General features: G+C 43.8%; 1 protein-coding gene across 5 annotated transcripts in view; it reads right to left on the bottom strand.

Annotated features, from left to right (window-relative positions):
* WDFY3 (WD repeat and FYVE domain containing 3) overlaps window positions 1-23,052 on the bottom strand; it is a 2,538,776-nt gene that overhangs the window by 505,107 nt on the left and 2,010,617 nt on the right. For all 5 annotated transcript variants that reach the window (XM_069630405.1, XM_069630406.1, XM_069630403.1 and 2 more), the window contains 2 exons: window positions 5,551-5,636; window positions 5,206-5,286 (listed from right to left, as the gene is read on the bottom strand). In XM_069630405.1, the coding sequence (XP_069486506.1) occupies window positions 5,206-5,286; window positions 5,551-5,636 (167 nt within the window). The remainder of the gene's footprint in view (window positions 1-5,205; window positions 5,287-5,550; window positions 5,637-23,052) is intronic.

Consider the following 23,052-nt stretch of genomic DNA (forward strand, 5'->3'; position numbering starts at 1 on the left):
TGTTAGCATACTACCTTTGTTGAGGGCCTGGCTGGTGCCTTTCTTTAGAGTGCAATAGGAAATAAATTAAGTAGAACGTGCCACCTTTGGCTGTCTGAGATCAATAGTATTGTTCCCGCCTCTGATGGAAAAAACCGTCTAAGCGTTTCATAGTGTGTGTCTAACAACTATTAAAGTGCGTTACGTGCCCAATATCCCCAGCTGACTTGCACATTTCCTAACGGCCTCCCATCTTTGTTGCTAATGGGAAAATGTTACTAGAAACATACACGTAGTCAACAGTTGTTTTATGATTTCTTCTAGACCACGATGGATTAGCAGGCTTGTCTTCGGATATGTTTCCATTTAATCTCAACAATCCCCTGGATTCCATTAACGCCTCCCAAATTTCCCAGCCGTCGTCTAGCTCTTACCTGCCCTCTAGTCTGCAGGGGTGATTGCTCAACCAAATCTAAGCAAATAATATTCACATCTCCACACACAATTGCTGCGATAGAGGGTTCAACAACAAATTCATCCAAAACCTCCAACACACCGTCAATAAAAGCAATATTGGAGATAGCTTCTGCATTCCAATTGAGGTTAAATAGCATAAAAGTACCCAAATTTGGATAGATTTACTTATTCCAAAATAAGTTTGCTACTTGAATATATTGATTCAGAGATTTCCAGTCTTGGAGGGTCATACCTTTATTATGCCGTGCAGCCATCATAAACCCTGATATTGGCCTACCTTGTAGACCCTTTCTAGCTGGATTTAATATTATGGTATAACCATCCACAAACGGAAGCGTGGTGAGCCAGGTTTTCTGTAGCAAACAGAAGTCTACTGAGGACAATACATTATCCTTGGCTTGCAAGAGATGAGAAAAAACCTCTAGTATTATTCCACGAGAGCATCTGCATCTCCATTTCATTCTTAAGTTGATCTACTTCCTTGCTCAGCAACACAGTGTTTGCTACCCATGACCAGGACTCCTCCATTCTAATATCAATTAATTTCTGAAGTACTTCTTTAATGATTCTAGGTAATTGCTTATCGCGTGCACATGTGACTTTTAGAACTGGGAAAGATTTCATAATCCCCTCATGGTTTCGGATCGTACTTTCTGTTTTTATAAGAGCCAAGCTAGTCTCTCTACATACTTCTGATAAATCAAAGCCCATTGACTGAATTTGACTTGCTCCGTTAAGTATATTATTCCGAACTATTCTCGAGCTTATGTGCAGGAAAACCTTATTCAGACATTCACCTGTGTAAAACTCAACTTTATCAATGACTTAAGAGTAAATCCATCTCGATTGTGGAGTAGATGGAAATAGTTCCAAAATATTAGATCTAGATCATAAGTGATAGGTAGTTGTTTTAGAAGCAGGCATCTATAAGGATCTTGTTGCAGGTGTCTATGTTCCAAAGTTAAACATCCTTTGGGCATGCCATTCCTCTTAAAGGAGTCAGTACTCATGAGGGCACTACTTTTAATGTCACTTCCGATCTTCCTTAAATTTGGATCTGTTTGGGAGCTCATTTGACGAGGCTGCACAATGCTAATCTCTGTTTTCTGCTACAGAACATTGCCTGTTGAGAACACTGATAAATGTATAATTTCTTTAAAGTCATCAATGACTTCTAAACTATTAGCAGGCACAGCGCAAGATTCCATTTTCCACATCGGGGATTTGGCACGAGTTAGCCCCTTCTGCCCTTTCTTTCTGTCCTTAATTACAGGTCTAATTTCCTTCAAGGTCTGCAGCTCTGGAAGAGTTAAGAATCCTTAGGAACTTCCTTGAACCACAATTGCGTGAATTTGGCAGAGCGGTTTGATTCATTGTTTTCTTCAGCTTCTTGCCCTTTTTAACCCACTGAGTCAATTGTTTTATGCTCAAAAAGTAGTTGGTCTGACCAGGAGGTGGAGATTTGGGAAAGGGTGTGGGTAGAATAGAGGGGTTCTCTATCATGCTCAGGCTGCAGATCTGTGAGCCACAATACAGGAGCTTGATCACAGATGGTGACTCGGCTGTCATGATGCCACCCAGTGATTTCTCTGCCGTATCTACTAGGCCGTTCTGATCATTGCTTGCCTCAAGTTATCTCTTTGTCAACCCCTTTTAGATGCGCATTTATTATTTCCACATTCCACACTTTGACATGCTGAGAGGGTATTACTAGCTAGTAGAAAAACCTCAATAAGTGAAACTTTAGAGTTTAGCTCACATGGTCTTGAATCTTGATGTTTAATGACTCAAAGCTCACTGTTGGAATTGAAGACACAAAATACCCATTTTATAGCTAGAGCAGGATCATAACTACATTTTAATATTCACATAAATGCCAACGGATTGCATAACATCTGTGAAACCTTAACCCAGTCCCGACATTTTATGAAAAATCACTCACATGGCAGAACATACAGAGTAAGCCACATCTTTTATGGGAGCAATTAAAGTGCCAGTGCAAGTATGCAAAGTGTGGCTGGCAGTAAAACCAACACTAGCTGGCAGTGTTAAAAAAATAAAATGCACCATTTAAGAGAAACCAGGACCAATTGGGCGGGTATTTCAGGGGCAATGAGCCCGTCTTTGATACAAGACGGTGCAGAGGAACACATGTTTGATACCTGGTCCCATGCTTAGAGGCAGGAGTCTGACTTGAAGTGTGATATAAAAAAAGCTGTAATTATATTTTGATTAACAGAAGCCAGAACAACAAATACGCCCCTGACTGAACATCCTTTCCTTCATCAGGTAGTTTGATGCAGAACTGTGAGCAAGTATAGTTGATCTCCATCAGATAAGTGAACTGTCCACATTAGACTTCCCAAAACAGATTTTCAGTCCATGCAATACAATGGTGCAATACAACAGACTGAATACCCCATAGAGTGAGTAATGCAGATATTCATGTTCTGCTCATTTAGGCTCAATATATGAGCCCCTAATAATTGTTGCAATTTCTTTGATGTCCTGGAAGCTATTTTTGACTAAGTGAGTCTTACTCTTGTCACCTTTGTTTATAGTTCAACCAGATTCCTCAAGCTTCAGAGCACTGCGATGATAGATTGTACTATTACCCAATGAAATGGTACTCTGTTGTCTTTTATTTTTACCTCAGAGATAAAGGGATGAGTTGGCAGTCCCAGGATTCAAACCTATATTTTGCAGGCTGAGCACAGATGTCTCGGTCAAGCGCTTAACTCATTGACCTATCATGGCAGCATGGCATGTTCTTTTTTATTTTGAGCAACCATACTAAAATGGGAACTATGTTTACAGGTCTCGCATGAAGCACGGATCCAAGGCTTCTGGGTGGGAACAATAATATAATCATCACAATTTAATATAGCGTTTCATGACGATTCTTCTTGCTTCGAAGCACATACAATGTATTATTAGCCAGTATGAATTTGCTCAGTTTATCAATCTATGTATGACGAAAGGCTCAGTTGGCTATCCTGCGATTGAAATATGTAAGGGGTTCAGAAATGAAAGCCGGACAAAGAGTTGTCATGTTTTTGGTTAAAGACTTTTATTAACAAACTGGTTGGGAAAATGCCTGTCTGACCCTGCTCTAAGAGGAATTCCCTACCTAAAACCAAAAACTAAGGATCTGTCTTTGGCAGAATGTCAGAAATTAAAACCGTCCTTGTGTCCAAACTTTCTATCCTGACCCTCACACTAAAAACGAAATAATAAGCTGAGAAAGGAAATGTCTATTCTGGTATTTGAAAAAAGTGTTTATAAATGAAAATATAACAGATCAAGAGACATTGCCATCCCATTAAAGAATCCATGGTAAGGGAGCCACCCTCTGGAACAAAGGTTCTGTCACCTTGGAGAACTTCTGTGTTGGTGCTAACAGTTCATGTGTCTTTGCTTGGTCCACAGCACTCCTGTTGAGTACAAAGCTATTTAGCCTTGTAATTTCCTTCATTAAAAGATTCCTTCTTTGTTCAATCACAAATTCACTAAGAGTGACCAGCCTTGGTTCCAGAGGTTTACTCCCTTCCCCTGGATTCTTCTCCAGCCTTAATGACTTGTGATTGTTTTGCCTACTTCCTTACCAGGATTTCTTATATCCAATAACAACAGTTCCTTGTTTACTTCCACAATATTTATTCAACAGCTACTCTTTTCTTGGGACTTTTGATAGGTTTGTAATTGCCTGGTGTACTCCCTTGCCAGGACTTATTTCGATACATGTGTTATTGTTTCTCTTTACATTCACAAATGTATATTTCTTTCTCAATTCGGCACTCAAACATTGTTAGGTGTTGTTTTTGTATTCTGCCTTTTTGACTTACAATCTTCTTATCGTTCCTGTCGCTGTGGCTTTACAAAGTTCAAACTGTGTTTGGCGTAGTCACCGAAACGCCCCATGCTCAGCGGCTGTATGTGGAGTCTTCGGTTCTGATCGCGCTTTTGTATTCCACTCAGGACTGCCTTGATATCTCCCAGGTTTCTCTCGTGGCTCTGCTCCTCCACACCTGCTTGCCTACAGGTCCCGGTGAGCATAATGCTAATTCCTCCAGCTGTCGAACACCCAGGAATAGTTTCATAATTCCTGGCGTTTCTGCAGCGCAGCTTGCTCATGCAACAAATATTTCACTCTTTGCTGGAGAGCCCCTTAGTTTCGCCACACCAGCTCGCTCCTTCAGCTGCTACACGCCTCCAATGGAGATACATCTTCTCCTGAGCCCCTTCTCATAGATAGTCGATTTCACAAAACAACTGGGGGATACCATGTCTCAACCAATGAAGCCATGACATCTCCCTGGTGGTTTTCTCCTCCAATGTGATCCTCCCTCATATAGCCGCCCTCAGAGTCAGGCTCAGGTAGCAGCTGCCGTGCCCTGGCCATATGGGAGGAGGTCAATGCCGGCAGATCTGTGATGACTACATTGGATTCATCACCGAATGCAGTATACATTCAGATCTCAGAGTTGCTGGATAGAAAAATCAATGTCACACTGTTTATAAAGATAAAAGCCAACATGTTTGCGGACGGGGACTAAATGTGCAATGATGGAACTGTTGAAAATGATAAAATACACCACAATATTTTAAATAACCCACCCTGGTGCCTAAACTGCCTATAATGCAACAATTGGGAGTACAAATATGAGTGTTAAGCAACATGCAAACAGCATATCAAAAATGCCAATTCCATCCAAATTGAAACAAACCTTTGAGAACTAAAGTACGTACCCTTGTTCGACACTGGTGTTTGGTCGCTGTCCCGATACGGATTCGGAGCTGTCCACTAGAGATGGAACCACAGCCAAAAACCTTCAAATTATAAAAGAAAAATAAACACCATTTGCCATCCTACTTGCAAAATAAATCACCCATAAATATGAAGACAGCATAAGCAGTATGATGGCGTTATTGGCTGTCTTGCAAAAATACTTATTTTGCTACTACTCAGCAGAAAAGCAAAGTTTCTGACTGAATACTGGTGATACTTCGCTCTAACATAAAGCAATCGTCGGTTATGCATACAACTCTTCTCAGTGTCACCCATCAAAAATAATCAAATGCGTTTTCGCGTACCTCTGGTACACTTTGTTTCTTACACCTTTCTGGAACGCCAGAAGATAATTCCGTCCATCTCCAGAGAAGACTTCTATAGCAATGGGCTGTGAAATACAACAGAAATGAAATTGTTTTAGACAACACAATTCTACTTTTTTATTGAAAAGCACACCACATTGATGCCACAGCATCTTGGTTTTGTGGCCATTAGGACTGAAATTGCTGTGGTCACCTGCTGCTTTGTCGGGCATTCTCACCCGTCTCATAGGGGCAGCTATCTGAATCTTGCTCACGCCTGCGACACACACACACATCACCACATGAGGCCTCTTGCTTAATGTTTCTAATTGAAAACAAATCCAAGAGGAAGGCATATTTCCTTAACTCAAAACAGTAAAGCAAACAATAGTGCCTACCACAGGGTGACATGCCAGGGAGACAACCCACTCACCATCAACCTGTTTCGAGCACTATCACACATTAAAAGGGTTATCTAATAACTCCCAAGTGTTTTATTTTCATGCTTTAATGTAATACACTTGGTTTTAGCCTGCACTTCTACTTTCATGTGATGTCTGCACTGACCCAGTGTCACATAGCATGCTGAAGCATTGTCAACTATGTCCCAGTGAAACAGGGACAAGGGCATGTGTGCTTGTTCATGTCTTAAATGCTTAAATGCTTAAGATGTTTATCTCTTTACACTTAAACACAAAAGTGCTCCAATTGTATCAACACTTTACATTACACACACTTTAGTACTACATATGTTTGTGTTGTGAGAAACCTGAGGGTATCCTCACTTGTACTCCCCCCTAGATCCTCTTCCCAGGTGGCCAGGGAAAGCCCATTGCTTTTGGATCCTGACCCTGGGGGTGGGAAAGCGAGGGAAGAACACCTGGGTCGAGGGATTTTGGGGATTGGGAGTGGGGTGAACACAGACAATATATGGTATTCCCTTTTCCCTGTTGAGGACTAACCTAACCCTCATGCGGCTGTTATAGGCTACTGTAAAACAGCTCCCCACATTTAACCTCTGATAGTACTGGGACGAGGAAGAGGCAACTAAGAGTAATTAACACTCAAACTTAATTTCACTACTTTGGTACTGGGACAAGGAAGATGCCTGCAGAGTACTGTAAGGGTCAGGCATATCCCTTTAACTATGGGCAGGCAAGTCTAATTGCGAGTCCACACATGCAACCTTTTACATGGTTGCAGGTATATAACGGGAGACCAGTGGAGCAGTAGAGGGAGCAACAGGGAGGCCTGTGTGGGAAACACCAGCAGGGGACCCGTGTTGTGAGGAAGCAGCTGTGGTGGGGCCTGAGAGGAAGCCAGGATGCTGGTCGATGCCCAGAGGACATGTGGAGCCCAAGGCAAGATGGGCCATTAGGCTGCCACAGGTGTGGGAGCCTAGTTGTTAGGAAGCGAGCCGTCCGTGTCCGTGCAGAGGAAGCAGAGCTTCCGGCGTGTGCAGGAGAGCACTCAGAGTTCAAGCAGGGTTTCGCTGAGGCCGGCCGGCTGGCCTCAGAAGCAGAAAAAAGGCAGCAGGAGCTGCCCGAGAGGAACGCCTAAGACCGGTGAGTGTCGGGGAATTCACTCAAAGCCAGGGCACTGCTAGAGGGCTGCGCATAAGTAATAAAGTGCTATATGATGCTTATTGAATGCTAAACAGAATGAAAACTTTGCACAATACATGTGCATTATTTAACTTTGTTTATTCAGCTTTAAAACAAGTTAAAACCTTACACAAATTCATCAAACATGACTAGAAAAAAACATTTAATAAAATACATTACATTATATTAAAATTCATTTTGTAAAAATAATTTCATTGGTCATCCAACGATTAAATGAATTAATCCAGTGCATACACCCATACCTCCACCTCCCCCATCTCTGTACTACCAGTTTGATCATAGACAAATATTGGAACAGAGACTTATTCAACTGATAAGGAATCTTGGAACAGCACACATTACACATTACTATCCCTGTGTTACACCCATACACATTGGTAGGTTTTCTAAAACAGACATGGCATTGCACCGCTAGAACTTCGCAATGCAGAAGTAAATGTTGTATTGTCTCCCTGTCCTCTAAAAAGAGTCTACATCTGTCGAACAAGTATATTGCATATAGAATATCAAACTGAATGAAAACTGGACACAAAGCCAAATTAAGTATATTGAATACCGAAAGAGATACAACTTTATGGGCAATGCTTACAACAGATGAAAGCCAAGAGAGCAAGTGCCCATTTCAAAGCAGCTTACAGAAAAGAGCACAAGTGTGAAAGAGTGTAACAGAAAGGTGGCGCATGAACCAGACCACCACAAAGTGAACTTTATGAATGGATATACTGCAGCACAGCCAAAGACTGGCAAGAAATGTGGGACACGTTATGGCAAAACCAAGAGGCGAACAAGGAGAAGTCAGGATAGTCGGAAACTGCCTATGAGGTCAACAGGCTGACTATGGAAAGCTAAGTGAATGTGAATCTGTACACAGAGGCAAATACAGAATACCTGTGTGGGCTGGCGAGCCAAGGGTTCCTGATTGCGCCACTTGTGATGGGTGGACTGTGTGGTCCGACAACCCTGTCTAGACCAATAAGCCCTAAATTGTGAAAGCTAAAGACATTGTGAAAGAAACCAAGGAGAAGCTCTGTAGGCGAACTGGTGATGCCATCCAGAGGAGGGACTGGATGACCACGAATTGTGTTAAACTTTAAAAGACAAACAAATACCAGTTGTTATGTTGAAGTGTTGTGGAAGGGAACCACGAGACTTAACGAACTGAAAACGCTGTCTTGAGGACGGAGCCTCAAGACCACTTTTCTTTTGATCTGTGTTGCTTGAAACGTGGGCAAGGAAGCCAATAGGATTTTGTGGAATTGAATTGCATTGAACTTGGGAAAGGTAATCTTAAAATTTGGAGTTTCGTCTAGCTCTTAGCTTCCTTTTCAGCTCCTCTTCCCCAAGTTCAAGAGAGTCCCACAACAATCTTACGTTGATGACCATTTCTTTCATTAGTGACATACCTACACATTGTTTAGTTTTAGTTTCAACTATGTAGTGTGACAAGTCTAGGACCCTGGACTTGTCAATAGGGTCCAGAAACCCCTCTCATCCACGGTTTGGGAGGCATACAACTGAGTAATTCAGTGTTAGTCCTACCCCAGAGGAGATCGGTGAGAGGGTGCCAATTCCTGCTAACCCGTGCCATCGGGGGATTTTGCAGTCCACACCTAAATCAATTCCATGCATCCGTTCCAAGATGCTTGCCTGTATTTCTCTTTTTCTTCAAGGAAAACCAGAAAATCAGCAGAGAATCCACCAAGGGAAGTCCCAGTTAGAAGACCACACTGTGCACCTAAAGCCAATGCTGAACTTTATCAGTGCTGCATGTCATCCAGAGACCAAAACTCAGAATGGAACGGCTGCCCCAGCACCAAGAAAAAAACAGCGCTGCTACGACCGACGAACAGGAGCGTAAGAGAGCCCCACAGTGAGAAGCTGCAATGCTACGCAGCAGACATCAGAGCTTTGCAGTCCTGTCAGGAAGCACCAGCAAACACAAACAACCAGGGACAAATATTCTTGACCACACCAGAGAACGAAGAGGTAACAACCCCATCAAAACCGCATTAACTTCACCTTCAACCAAAGGGCCAGAAACACAAACTCGAACATTGCCCTTTCCGGGCTGCCTTCCTGCTCGTTCCACTGTGCAGTCAAGCAAAAGAAGTGGGCATGGCTCAGCCCCTCTTTTTGTAATGTTTAACATGCTCAAAGAATCATTGGTGGAGAAGGCAGGGCCAGATTGGCCATAGAGAGAGTACCAATTTCTAGAGGGGTATTCGATAAGAGGCTACCACAGGAAGCAGCACGTGTGTGTTGTCTGAGTGAGGTCAGAGGACGTGGAAGACCAACAGACAAGCTGGACGGTGGATGGGGTGGTAGTGTGTGTAGGCGAGTTTGGCAGTAGGTGAGGTACTTGTTAAGTGGAAGTGGTACTGCTGTATGAGTGTGCATGTATGTGTGACAACTGTAGAATATATATAAAGTAAGGAGTGAAAGTGAAGTGCATGGTATTGAGTGAAGGTAGGGTGATTGAATGGAAGTAGTGGAGAGGAGGGAGTATTAGAAGTGGAGACGAGGGACTACTAGTAGCATGGATGATAGGTAGTAGTAGCATGGAGTGGGGAGTAGTAGTAGTGGGGAAGTGAGTATCTAAGGGTGCAGGCTTAAGGAGCCCTAGAATGAGTGAGTGAGATCAGAGGGATTGAAGAGAGAGAACTAAGGTGGGTGGAGATTGGAGGGAGAGTAGCAGGAAGACAGGAAAGAAGAATGGAAAGATTGAATATGATTGTCTTCAAAGGGGTGTCTGTCTTTAAGGCACATTCTCTATCCTTATAGAACACTAACAATTGGAAAGAGTAGGGTCAGTTAGGAAGTCCACGAGGGACATTCAGGAATCAGTCATAGTATAAGTCTGCTTCAGGCAGTAGAGGTCAATATTATGTAGGTACCAACCTGGGGGGTTATGGACACCTGGGTTGGGGGGGGTTCATAATGAGACAAGAAAGAGAGGCCGCTAGGGCACATTAAATAATCAATACAAATCATTGAACTGCCACCGAGATTTAGAATGAGTCTTGTACCATCTATGACAGTAGGAAACACATTTTAGGATATATATACTTTGAGAGCCCAGATTTAATTAAGAGAAGACGAGTCAATGATTCTTGTGCTTTTCACAATGGAAACATGCACAAATGTTATTCTACTTGAAAGTGTCATTTTAACATAGGTTTTTCTCAGTAGAAATTCTCATCTTGATGAGCAAATTCAATTGGATAAATCCCTTTGAAAAACAGCAGCCTTGACCAAATTTAGAATTGCATATATGCAGTGCCCATCATCAAGATGGCAGCCATAAACATTCTAAGAACAACTCTATATTACTGTGGTCATTCACTAACAAAGAGTTTGTGAACGAGAAGAAAGTGCCATCACATAATCACTAAAAATATAGAACCGTATCAGCATTGTGTACAAATGTGTAGCAAGCTATACTGTACATATGTGGATTCATCAACCACACTTAACCTTGTTTTCCTTTTGTTCAACTTTTGTTGATAGTACAATTTTCTTTCTTTTAATGGTGGTGTTGTCCGACCATACTCTCACGCCACCCCGTTTGCTCAACCCCCTAGCCCCCTACCCTCACACACACCTATAGCCACAAACATACACCTCTACGCATTTCTATTTTTTTCCTACGATCAACAAGAGAGGTAAACTAAAAGGCAACAAGGTACGTGTGATTCACAAAACCACAGATAACCGCTGATATTTCAAAAAGTTTATAAATTGAGAGCTGCTTTAAAAAATCCAATGCCACTTTAACACAATATAAACAGTCAATGCACAGATTCAGGGAATAAATTAACAATGAAAATATTGGCAACATAATGCACAGTTGCACGAGTGCCTGTCCTGGGACTATGAAAGACCTGTGTGGTGCTGTTTGGGCATTCGTGCAGTGCCGAGCATAGCAGAGTCCAGCTTGTATTGCGGGCGAGAAAGCTGGTGAACTCTACCTTCTCTCTTGACTTTGGGAATAAAACTACAAACCTTTCACAGAACAGTGAGCCAGTTCCTCCTCTTCATGTTTATGTGGAAGTTGTTATAAACGGAGGAGTGATAGAATTTGAAACTTAGTGTTTGTTTTTTCTCTTTCTGTTGGATAGATGTACATCCCTTATTGGTTAGATGTGCCAATAGCTTTTCAGTCTACATGAGGCCAAACAATGAAATATATTGATATTGTGCCTTTGCAAAATACTTTATATCGCTATGCAAAGAGACTTTTCAGTAAGTCCTACTTCACTGTGGGTTCAAGATTTGCAGCTAAAAGATTATTTTTACATACCATTACATTTTTATTGAATTTTATAGTGCTTGGCGCCCAAGCGCTGAACCTAGTAAACAACGGTACAACAAAAAATATGGGCAGATAGGAGAGAGAACCAACAGATCAATGAGAAAGAAGGTGGTTTTTTAGGCAGGATTTGAAGAGGGCAAGCGAGGACATAGAAGGCAAAGAGAGAAGAAGAGAGTTCCATTTCTGAAGGGTCAGGGGAGCAAATGAGCGGAAACGGGATGAAGCCATAGGAGCGCAAAGAACAGTTAGGAGTAAGAGGGAATGAGAACAAAGTGGACAGGCCGGTGAGTAGAAAGACTAAAGGAGTAATATGCAGGCATTTAAAAATAAAACAAAGGAAGTTAAAAAGTAGACTATTTCCAAAAGCAAGCCAGTGCAAAGAGTGCATAGAGTCACAGGGAGAAAATGAGCAAAGTACCCAAATTGAGGAATGGTATATGGAACAGAGAGGGACAAGATGAGATGCAGGAAGCCCAAGGAGAAGAGAAGAGGAGTAGAATAGTCGGGAGGAAATAAGTTTAGTAGAAGGAAAGGTAAGGAACGGACACACTTTTTACAACGTTGAATAGTTGATAGCGATAGGAGTGAGAGAGAGAAGAGACATGAGCAGAAATGAATAGTGAGGAATCGTAGAAGCAGGGAAGAACATTATCTATTTTAACTTGCATGAACAGTGTTGATAATAGCAGCGACACACGTATTGTCTGAAAAGTTCATGATATTCTACTTTTAGGGTTTTGAAATGATGTATACATTAATTTCATTAAATAGTTATTATTTATGTTCCTCTAATTACAAATATTTAAACTGCCTAAAACTAATCATTGGTGATTACATCAAAATGAGTTTAGATGATGGAGTTTGTGACAGAACACTTCTGCAAAGTTAACAATGGTGTACTATATTTCCAATAAGTGTTACACCAATATATTTTGACACGTTCCATTTATTACATTTTTAAGTTATTGTACACAAGTGAAGAGTGGTCATTGATGCACTGAGAAAGCTGGCTAGGCCTTACCCAAACCTATAAGTGACTGAGGAAAACAAAAAACATGTTGGTGTACCATCAGAACCACTGCTTTACTTTTTAAATTATTTTTGTAAAAACTGTAAGATTCTATGTCAAGACCGCAGGTGAGTATTAGGCTTCTTTTTCCTTGTTAACTTTTAAACCCAACTAACTCACCAGCAAGATTTTAGCAAAGGAAATGTTCAAAAAGGTCCTTAAACTTGCTTGGACGTTGAAATCTCCCTAAAAAAAAAACGAGTTAAGTTTCCAAGTATACCTTAGTGGACTAGAATACGTTTCCTAGGTGTCTTTGTCAGTCTGTAACTGAAGTCACTGAAAAACATGACTTCCTCAACCAATCCCTGTTGAACCAGTCTCTCTAAAAACTGGAGATCTTTTCCTGCCTCTTCTTTCTTTGCTGCTCACAGGGATATAAGTACTTTACATTTTGCTATTTCATTGTTTGGTTAGTGAAGTACACGGTTACTGGTGAAGTACTCTGTGCATTGTCACTTTTCAGAGTTATTTTTCTCACCTGCGCTCTGCGCAATCATTCTGAGCTTTTTGTGTTATAAGCGATTTGTTTGCGCTTACCGCACAGTGATGGGCGCAGGCAGCTCTCTCCGAGGCCAGCAGCGGAAGGTTCTTCTTACCGCGGGCATTCAGTAAGCTAGAGCTCTAGCCGTTTAGCAAATACCAGGCCAGCCTCCCGGAGAGGAGCTTGCCCACGCCAAGGCTCCAGCCTGCCTCAGCACTGTGCTCAGAGTCGCCTAAGGGCGGCTTTCGTCCTGCTCCCAGAAGCAGGTGCTCCGAGGACATCCACTTGTTGCCGCAGGTCCTCTTTGTATCTGCGCACCATGTACCTTCCCTGTCGGATGTGACAAGCATCCTCTCTCAGGGTGAGCGAGAGAGGATCGATGATCCGCACGACGGGTGCCAGAGCTGGCGAGTTGCCAGCATTATACCAAAACAGACGAACGCTGAATGCTCAGCGCACATAAGAGGAATCTGGGGCCAGATCTACTCCAACAATTAAAGTTAAAGAAGATGTTAAAAAAAAATGAAAAAGACAAACTGAATCACCAAAAACTCAACAGGCATATATAATATTGAATCAGAGCCACAAAGAGCAGGTCAGAAAGTGAAGGCCCACTCGCTCGCAGCCTAGCAGGCATGGCGCAAAATGACCCTCAGACAAACCAAGGATGGTATGAGGAGGAGGAGGCCTCCCCAGAGCAGGACCTGGCCCTAGCAGCCAGTTTTAAGAGTCCTCGGATCCTCCGTTGAGAGTACTATAAAAAAAGGCTGTGGCAGATATGCTGGTGCCCATCCAGCTGCGCCTGGACGACATGAAAGTGCACCTTTGCAGCGTCCAAACCGCCTCAAAAGGTGACACCATTAAAAGAAAAAGTGATTCCTAATGGGGATGTATCCCAGCTCGCAAGAGGAAGGACTCCTCTCTGAACCCCGCGTCTCGCCCTGAGCCAGCCACAGTAGCTCTATTGGACGCCTTTGTGAGGCTCGCCCTCCAGCCCAGAGAATAAACAGGGCTGCAGACACTCTACTCTGGAGGAGGTACAACAGGGCACAGATGAGGACGAGGAATCTCCTCGCACCATTGATGACGAAGTGGAGAAAGCCCTGAGGCAGTAGAGGCTGAAGCCCCTAAGGCCCCCATGTGCATTGGGAAGCCGCTCTACAAGGAGGTTGACTCTGACCAGGTGTTTATCTCGGAAGAGCTGGTTCACCCCAGATCCACTAAGTGGGTTCCGCCCCCCTCGGGTGAGGGAATATATCAGGGCCAGGCTGCGAAAGTCACTGGACAAGGGGGTTCGGCTGAGACTGAAAGCAAAGTGCCCAAGACCAGCAATCGATGGGAAGGAGGCACTCACTCCAGCATTGGACGCCAAGATGATCACCTTCCTGGGTAAGAACATTAAGGACCCAAAGAAAGGCATAGATTGGGTATGGAGGTCATGCCAGGATAAGGCCAGGGATGCCACGGCCCATTGGTGAAGACTCTAGACCTCTTGGAAGAATTGCCCGATATGGGCAGAGCCATAGTCCCGCTCACATTGTCACGCTGGGTTCAAAGAGCGCTGTGCTTCCCGGGCAACGTAAATTGTGCGATCTTCAATGAGGCGCAGAAAGGGATCCTGATGAAGATAGACGCAAAACTGGGTGAACTACCCACATCAGAATCAGGGCCATTGCCAATGGACTGTTATTTGGCAACTCATTTGTTAAGCAGATGGCAAAGTTTGTTGGTAGCTTTACGGCCTTTGATAAAGCCCAGGCCACCATGAAGAGAGTTTTCTCCACTAAGATTTTCGCCAGAGGCAGGAGGCGCTCCTTTGGCCGTATCACATTGGATAGAAGGTCCCAGCAAGTCCACGAGTTATCCACCTACTGGCAAGACAGATCTGACATTTTCTTCCCCTCAAGAGGCAGAGCCAAGGGTCCCAGCTGGAGGAGACCAGCATGACAGCCAGCACCTCAGGCCACAGGTGGGTCCCACCCGCGTAGTGCGGGCATCTCAGGTGCTGATTGGGGGCAGGACAGCGCTCTTTGCGCAAGCGTGGGATGCCTTCTCAGGCAATGCTTGGGTGAGGGGCTTTAGGATAGATTTCTTTGCAGAACCTTTTCAATTGCGTCACCCCCACCCCACAGTCATGCCAGCCGCAGGCAGGGAAGCGTTAATAGCAGAGGTGCGCAAACTGGAGCAGAAAGGCTCAATCCGCCGTTGCAGGGGTCAGACCGGGGTTTTCAGCTCCATCTTCCTCGTCAGGAGGAAGGAGAAGGTTCGCCCAGCCATAAAACAAAGGCCTGAAAACGTTTTTCCTCTATTGTCACTTCAAGATGGCGGGCATTCATATACTCAGAGATATACTGCTTCATAAAGACTGGCTGGTGCACCTATCTCAAGGACGCTTATCTGTCAGTGCCCATTCATCCGTAGCACATCAGATTTCTGAGTTTCAGCTGGAAGGGACTCGACTGGGAATGCATGAGCGTGCCCTTTGGACTCTCGACAATGCCCTGGGCCTTCACCAAGCTGATGAAGCCGGTGGTAGAGTCCCTTCGAGAGAGGGCAATGAGATTAATCGTATACCTGGACGACATTATCATTATGTCACAGAGCGAGGCCCTACTTTGGCGACATCCCCAAGCTGCCATAGAGCTCTTGCACAGCCTTGGTTTCCTCATCAACTGGGAGAAATCAGAGCTGACGCCGACGAGGCGGTTAGAATTCCTCAGTTTTACAGTAGACACTGAGGACTGCCAACTGCAGCTTCCCATGGCCAAGGAGCATGCTACGCATCGGGTGATACGAGTGCCCTTACGCAAAGACACAATATCTCTGTGAGAACTAGCCAAAATGATAGGACTACGATCCTCTTCCATACAGGCTATATTTCCTGGGCTCTTACTTTATTTTTTATTACATTTGTAAGGCGCCCCTAAACCTTGGGCATCTGGGCGCAACGATCTTAAGAACATGGTTACAGAGACAACAAATTAAGAGATTGGTTACAAGTTTGACTTAAGGAAGTGGTTACATGAAATGCAGATCATAAATAGACAGGATTAAAGAATATGGTTACACCACCTTGATGCAGATGCCTGCTTAGTTCCTACAATCCTGGTGAGGACTAAGGGGGTTTTACTATTCAGGGGAAGCTTGAGGTGGGAGGTTAGCACTCAGAGCATATGCCTGATTAAATGAAAGACTGCTATATTATGCTTGCCGCCGTCAATGGATGGACATAATGGCTCCTTCAACTCCTGGCAATTTCAAGTGAGGTTTTTGTCGTTCATATTTCGTTTTTTACATAGTTATTTTTGATAAAAGGCTTTTTCAAAAACATTTTTAAAGGGAACCCTGATACCATGTCAGAGCCCAGAGCCATCATGCAGTACTGCCCTGCCAAAACTCTTAAATTTGACTTTTGCTTTACATTTCTTTGTCACCCGTACGAGCTTCTGATTTACCTAAAGGCCCACAAGCAACAGCTAGGAGACGTGCCCAGCAGAAACCCTATCCCTCGCCCAGAGCTGCAGAACCCCCTTTGTTGTCGGCATGAGTAGCACCAAGGAGAAAACCAGCCCTGTGTGGGATTACTTTCCCATTAAAATGGATGAGAACTCCAAGGCAGTGTGTTCTGTGTGCCTTGCGGTTTTGCCTCGTGGATCTGCAAACTCGAGACAGTGCAGCACATCAGCACTGACCAACCATCTGCGGTTCAAACATCACAATGACTATGTCCAATATGAAAGGAAAAAAGAGGCAGTTGTTGGGAGAATCAACAGCAATGTCTCTCACGCAAAGTGCAAGAGGGCATTGTCACAGCTGTCCATTAAAGGTTGTCTGGACAAAAAACAAGTGTGGCCTTTGGACAGCCCTTCCGCACATGCAGTGCATTGCAGTATTGGCGAAATGATAGCGCTAGACTTTCAACCATTTTCTGTTGTTGAGGATGTCGGTTTTGTGCGTTTACTCCATAAATTGGAGCCTAGGTACAAAGTACCATCACGTAAATATATTTCAACACGCATCATCCCTGACCTGTATGAGAAAGTGAGCCAGCTTTTTTTTTTTTTTTTTTTTTAAATTTCTTTATTGGTTTTTCAACACATATAAACAGTGGTTAGACAATGCAACATGTGTGGATCAAAAACAACATGTCTTAACGTACCCAGCCTTCCCGCCCCACCCCCCTCCCGCCGAGACCGCAGTGAAGTCCTCAGATATCCTTAGGCACGAGCCGGGCCGGGACTGGCAGTGCTGTTCGAGGCGCCGTCCTGCGTTACTGGGTGGAGAAGTGGCACCGTTAGCGCCACCCATCGGAGTAAGTCTGCGCTGGAGTCCAGCCTTTGTGTTTGGATCGCCGTTTCCCAAGCCGCAGTCTCGGCAGCTATCCATCTCTTGAGGTCGTCCCACCAAAGGGCTTCGCTTGGCCCTCCTGCGCTCTTCCAACCCATGGCTATGCGCCTTTTTGCTGTTATATATATCAAGTCAGTGAGTCTGTTTAGGGGCTTATTCTTGCTGTTTCGCTTGTAACTCCCCAATATGCAGGCTGCTGGTTCATGGATCATCACCTCAATTTCAGCAGTCGCTACTTTTTCTTGCACTCGGGCCCAGAACCTCTGGACTATCGGGCAGCTCCAGAACATGTGGGTCATACCCGCCTCTGGCTCGTGGCATTTGGGACAAGTCTGGATCGTGGCTCCCTTGAACTTTGATATGGCTTGGGGCGTGAGGTAGGCTCTGTTGGTGATGTACAATTGAATAAGTTGGAGGCAAGCATTTCTGGAGACTCTTTTATGGTAATGGGTTATTTCCTCCCATGCTTTGTCCTCAAATTCGAGGCCCATTTCACTCTCCCATCTGCTTTTGCATTTCAGTGTGTCCTTTGTCGTGCTCTGCAGCAGGGCTTCAAATATTCTGGAGGTTTCATGGCCTCCTTCGGCAGTGTCCAGTAATGTTTCGATGGTTTCGTTCTGCGTGAGTTGGTTGACGGCCTCTGAGGCTACCACAGGAAGCAGCACGTGTGTGTTGTCTGAGTGAGGTCAGAGGACGTGGAAGACCAACAGACAAGCTGGACGGTGGATGGGGTGGTAGTGTGTGTAGGCGAGTTTGGCAGTAGGTGAGGTACTTGTTAAGTGGAAGTGGTACTGCTGTATGAGTGTGCATGTATGTGTGACAACTGTAGAATATATATAAAGTAAGGAGTGAAAGTGAAGTGCATGGTATTGAGTGAAGGTAGGGTGATTGAATGGAAGTAGTGGAGAGGAGGGAGTATTAGAAGTGGAGACGAGGGACTACTAGTAGCATGGATGATAGGTAGTAGTAGCATGGAGTGGGGAGTAGTAGTAGTGGGGAAGTGAGTATCTAAGGGTGCAGGCTTAAGGAGCCCTAGAATGAGTGAGTGAGATCAGAGGGATTGAAGAGAGAGAACTAAGGTGGGTGGAGATTGGAGGGAGAGTAGCAGGAAGACAGGAAAGAAGAATGGAAAGATTGAATATGATTGTCTTCAAAGGGGTGTCTGTCTTTAAGGCACATTCTCTATCCTTATAGAACACTAACAATTGGAAAGAGTAGGGTCAGTTAGGAAGTCCACGAGGGACATTCAGGAATCAGTCATAGTATAAGTCTGCTTCAGGCAGTAGAGGTCAATATTATGTAGGTACCAACCTGGGGGGTTATGGACACCTGGGTTGGGGGGGGTTCATAATGAGACAAGAAAGAGAGGCCGCTAGGGCACATTAAATAATCAATACAAATCATTGAACTGCCACCGAGATTTAGAATGAGTCTTGTACCATCTATGACAGTAGGAAACACATTTTAGGATATATATACTTTGAGAGCCCAGATTTAATTAAGAGAAGACGAGTCAATGATTCTTGTGCTTTTCACAATGGAAACATGCACAAATGTTATTCTACTTGAAAGTGTCATTTTAACATAGGTTTTTCTCAGTAGAAATTCTCATCTTGATGAGCAAATTCAATTGGATAAATCCCTTTGAAAAACAGCAGCCTTGACCAAATTTAGAATTGCATATATGCAGTGCCCATCATCAAGATGGCAGCCATAAACATTCTAAGAACAACTCTATATTACTGTGGTCATTCACTAACAAAGAGTTTGTGAACGAGAAGAAAGTGCCATCACATAATCACTAAAAATATAGAACCGTATCAGCATTGTGTACAAATGTGTAGCAAGCTATACTGTACATATGTGGATTCATCAACCACACTTAACCTTGTTTTCCTTTTGTTCAACTTTTGTTGATAGTACAATTTTCTTTCTTTTAATGGTGGTGTTGTCCGACCATACTCTCACGCCACCCCGTTTGCTCAACCCCCTAGCCCCCTACCCTCACACACACCTATAGCCACAAACATACACCTCTACGCATTTCTATTTTTTTCCTACGATCAACAAGAGAGGTAAACTAAAAGGCAACAAGGTACGTGTGATTCACAAAACCACAGATAACCGCTGATATTTCAAAAAGTTTATAAATTGAGAGCTGCTTTAAAAAATCCAATGCCACTTTAACACAATATAAACAGTCAATGCACAGATTCAGGGAATAAATTAACAATGAAAATATTGGCAACATAATGCACAGTTGCACGAGTGCCTGTCCTGGGACTATGAAAGACCTGTGTGGTGCTGTTTGGGCATTCGTGCAGTGCCGAGCATAGCAGAGTCCAGCTTGTATTGCGGGCGAGAAAGCTGGTGAACTCTACCTTCTCTCTTGACTTTGGGAATAAAACTACAAACCTTTCACAGAACAGTGAGCCAGTTCCTCCTCTTCATGTTTATGTGGAAGTTGTTATAAACGGAGGAGTGATAGAATTTGAAACTTAGTGTTTGTTTTTTCTCTTTCTGTTGGATAGATGTACATCCCTTATTGGTTAGATGTGCCAATAGCTTTTCAGTCTACATGAGGCCAAACAATGAAATATATTGATATTGTGCCTTTGCAAAATACTTTATATCGCTATGCAAAGAGACTTTTCAGTAAGTCCTACTTCACTGTGGGTTCAAGATTTGCAGCTAAAAGATTATTTTTACATACCATTACATTTTTATTGAATTTTATAGTGCTTGGCGCCCAAGCGCTGAACCTAGTAAACAACGGTACAACAAAAAATATGGGCAGATAGGAGAGAGAACCAACAGATCAATGAGAAAGAAGGTGGTTTTTTAGGCAGGATTTGAAGAGGGCAAGCGAGGACATAGAAGGCAAAGAGAGAAGAAGAGAGTTCCATTTCTGAAGGGTCAGGGGAGCAAATGAGCGGAAACGGGATGAAGCCATAGGAGCGCAAAGAACAGTTAGGAGTAAGAGGGAATGAGAACAAAGTGGACAGGCCGGTGAGTAGAAAGACTAAAGGAGTAATATGCAGGCATTTAAAAATAAAACAAAGGAAGTTAAAAAGTAGACTATTTCCAAAAGCAAGCCAGTGCAAAGAGTGCATAGAGTCACAGGGAGAAAATGAGCAAAGTACCCAAATTGAGGAATGGTATATGGAACAGAGAGGGACAAGATGAGATGCAGGAAGCCCAAGGAGAAGAGAAGAGGAGTAGAATAGTCGGGAGGAAATAAGTTTAGTAGAAGGAAAGGTAAGGAACGGACACACTTTTTACAACGTTGAATAGTTGATAGCGATAGGAGTGAGAGAGAGAAGAGACATGAGCAGAAATGAATAGTGAGGAATCGTAGAAGCAGGGAAGAACATTATCTATTTTAACTTGCATGAACAGTGTTGATAATAGCAGCGACACACGTATTGTCTGAAAAGTTCATGATATTCTACTTTTAGGGTTTTGAAATGATGTATACATTAATTTCATTAAATAGTTATTATTTATGTTCCTCTAATTACAAATATTTAAACTGCCTAAAACTAATCATTGGTGATTACATCAAAATGAGTTTAGATGATGGAGTTTGTGACAGAACACTTCTGCAAAGTTAACAATGGTGTACTATATTTCCAATAAGTGTTACACCAATATATTTTGACACGTTCCATTTATTACATTTTTAAGTTATTGTACACAAGTGAAGAGTGGTCATTGATGCACTGAGAAAGCTGGCTAGGCCTTACCCAAACCTATAAGTGACTGAGGAAAACAAAAAACATGTTGGTGTACCATCAGAACCACTGCTTTACTTTTTAAATTATTTTTGTAAAAACTGTAAGATTCTATGTCAAGACCGCAGGTGAGTATTAGGCTTCTTTTTCCTTGTTAACTTTTAAACCCAACTAACTCACCAGCAAGATTTTAGCAAAGGAAATGTTCAAAAAGGTCCTTAAACTTGCTTGGACGTTGAAATCTCCCTAAAAAAAAAACGAGTTAAGTTTCCAAGTATACCTTAGTGGACTAGAATACGTTTCCTAGGTGTCTTTGTCAGTCTGTAACTGAAGTCACTGAAAAACATGACTTCCTCAACCAATCCCTGTTGAACCAGTCTCTCTAAAAACTGGAGATCTTTTCCTGCCTCTTCTTTCTTTGCTGCTCACAGGGATATAAGTACTTTACATTTTGCTATTTCATTGTTTGGTTAGTGAAGTACACGGTTACTGGTGAAGTACTCTGTGCATTGTCACTTTTCAGAGTTATTTTTCTCACCTGCGCTCTGCGCAATCATTCTGAGCTTTTTGTGTTATAAGCGATTTGTTTGCGCTTACCGCACAGTGATGGGCGCAGGCAGCTCTCTCCGAGGCCAGCAGCGGAAGGTTCTTCTTACCGCGGGCATTCAGTAAGCTAGAGCTCTAGCCGTTTAGCAAATACCAGGCCAGCCTCCCGGAGAGGAGCTTGCCCACGCCAAGGCTCCAGCCTGCCTCAGCACTGTGCTCAGAGTCGCCTAAGGGCGGCTTTCGTCCTGCTCCCAGAAGCAGGTGCTCCGAGGACATCCACTTGTTGCCGCAGGTCCTCTTTGTATCTGCGCACCATGTACCTTCCCTGTCGGATGTGACAAGCATCCTCTCTCAGGGTGAGCGAGAGAGGATCGATGATCCGCACGACGGGTGCCAGAGCTGGCGAGTTGCCAGCATTATACCAAAACAGACGAACGCTGAATGCTCAGCGCACATAAGAGGAATCTGGGGCCAGATCTACTCCAACAATTAAAGTTAAAGAAGATGTTAAAAAAAAATGAAAAAGACAAACTGAATCACCAAAAACTCAACAGGCATATATAATATTGAATCAGAGCCACAAAGAGCAGGTCAGAAAGTGAAGGCCCACTCGCTCGCAGCCTAGCAGGCATGGCGCAAAATGACCCTCAGACAAACCAAGGATGGTATGAGGAGGAGGAGGCCTCCCCAGAGCAGGACCTGGCCCTAGCAGCCAGTTTTAAGAGTCCTCGGATCCTCCGTTGAGAGTACTATAAAAAAAGGCTGTGGCAGATATGCTGGTGCCCATCCAGCTGCGCCTGGACGACATGAAAGTGCACCTTTGCAGCGTCCAAACCGCCTCAAAAGGTGACACCATTAAAAGAAAAAGTGATTCCTAATGGGGATGTATCCCAGCTCGCAAGAGGAAGGACTCCTCTCTGAACCCCGCGTCTCGCCCTGAGCCAGCCACAGTAGCTCTATTGGACGCCTTTGTGAGGCTCGCCCTCCAGCCCAGAGAATAAACAGGGCTGCAGACACTCTACTCTGGAGGAGGTACAACAGGGCACAGATGAGGACGAGGAATCTCCTCGCACCATTGATGACGAAGTGGAGAAAGCCCTGAGGCAGTAGAGGCTGAAGCCCCTAAGGCCCCCATGTGCATTGGGAAGCCGCTCTACAAGGAGGTTGACTCTGACCAGGTGTTTATCTCGGAAGAGCTGGTTCACCCCAGATCCACTAAGTGGGTTCCGCCCCCCTCGGGTGAGGGAATATATCAGGGCCAGGCTGCGAAAGTCACTGGACAAGGGGGTTCGGCTGAGACTGAAAGCAAAGTGCCCAAGACCAGCAATCGATGGGAAGGAGGCACTCACTCCAGCATTGGACGCCAAGATGATCACCTTCCTGGGTAA

This window comes from Ambystoma mexicanum, chromosome 6q, assembly GCF_040938575.1.
Source record: "Ambystoma mexicanum isolate Mex_15411 chromosome 6q, UKY_AmexF1_1, whole genome shotgun sequence".
Lineage (NCBI taxonomy): Eukaryota > Metazoa > Chordata > Amphibia > Caudata > Ambystomatidae > Ambystoma > Ambystoma mexicanum.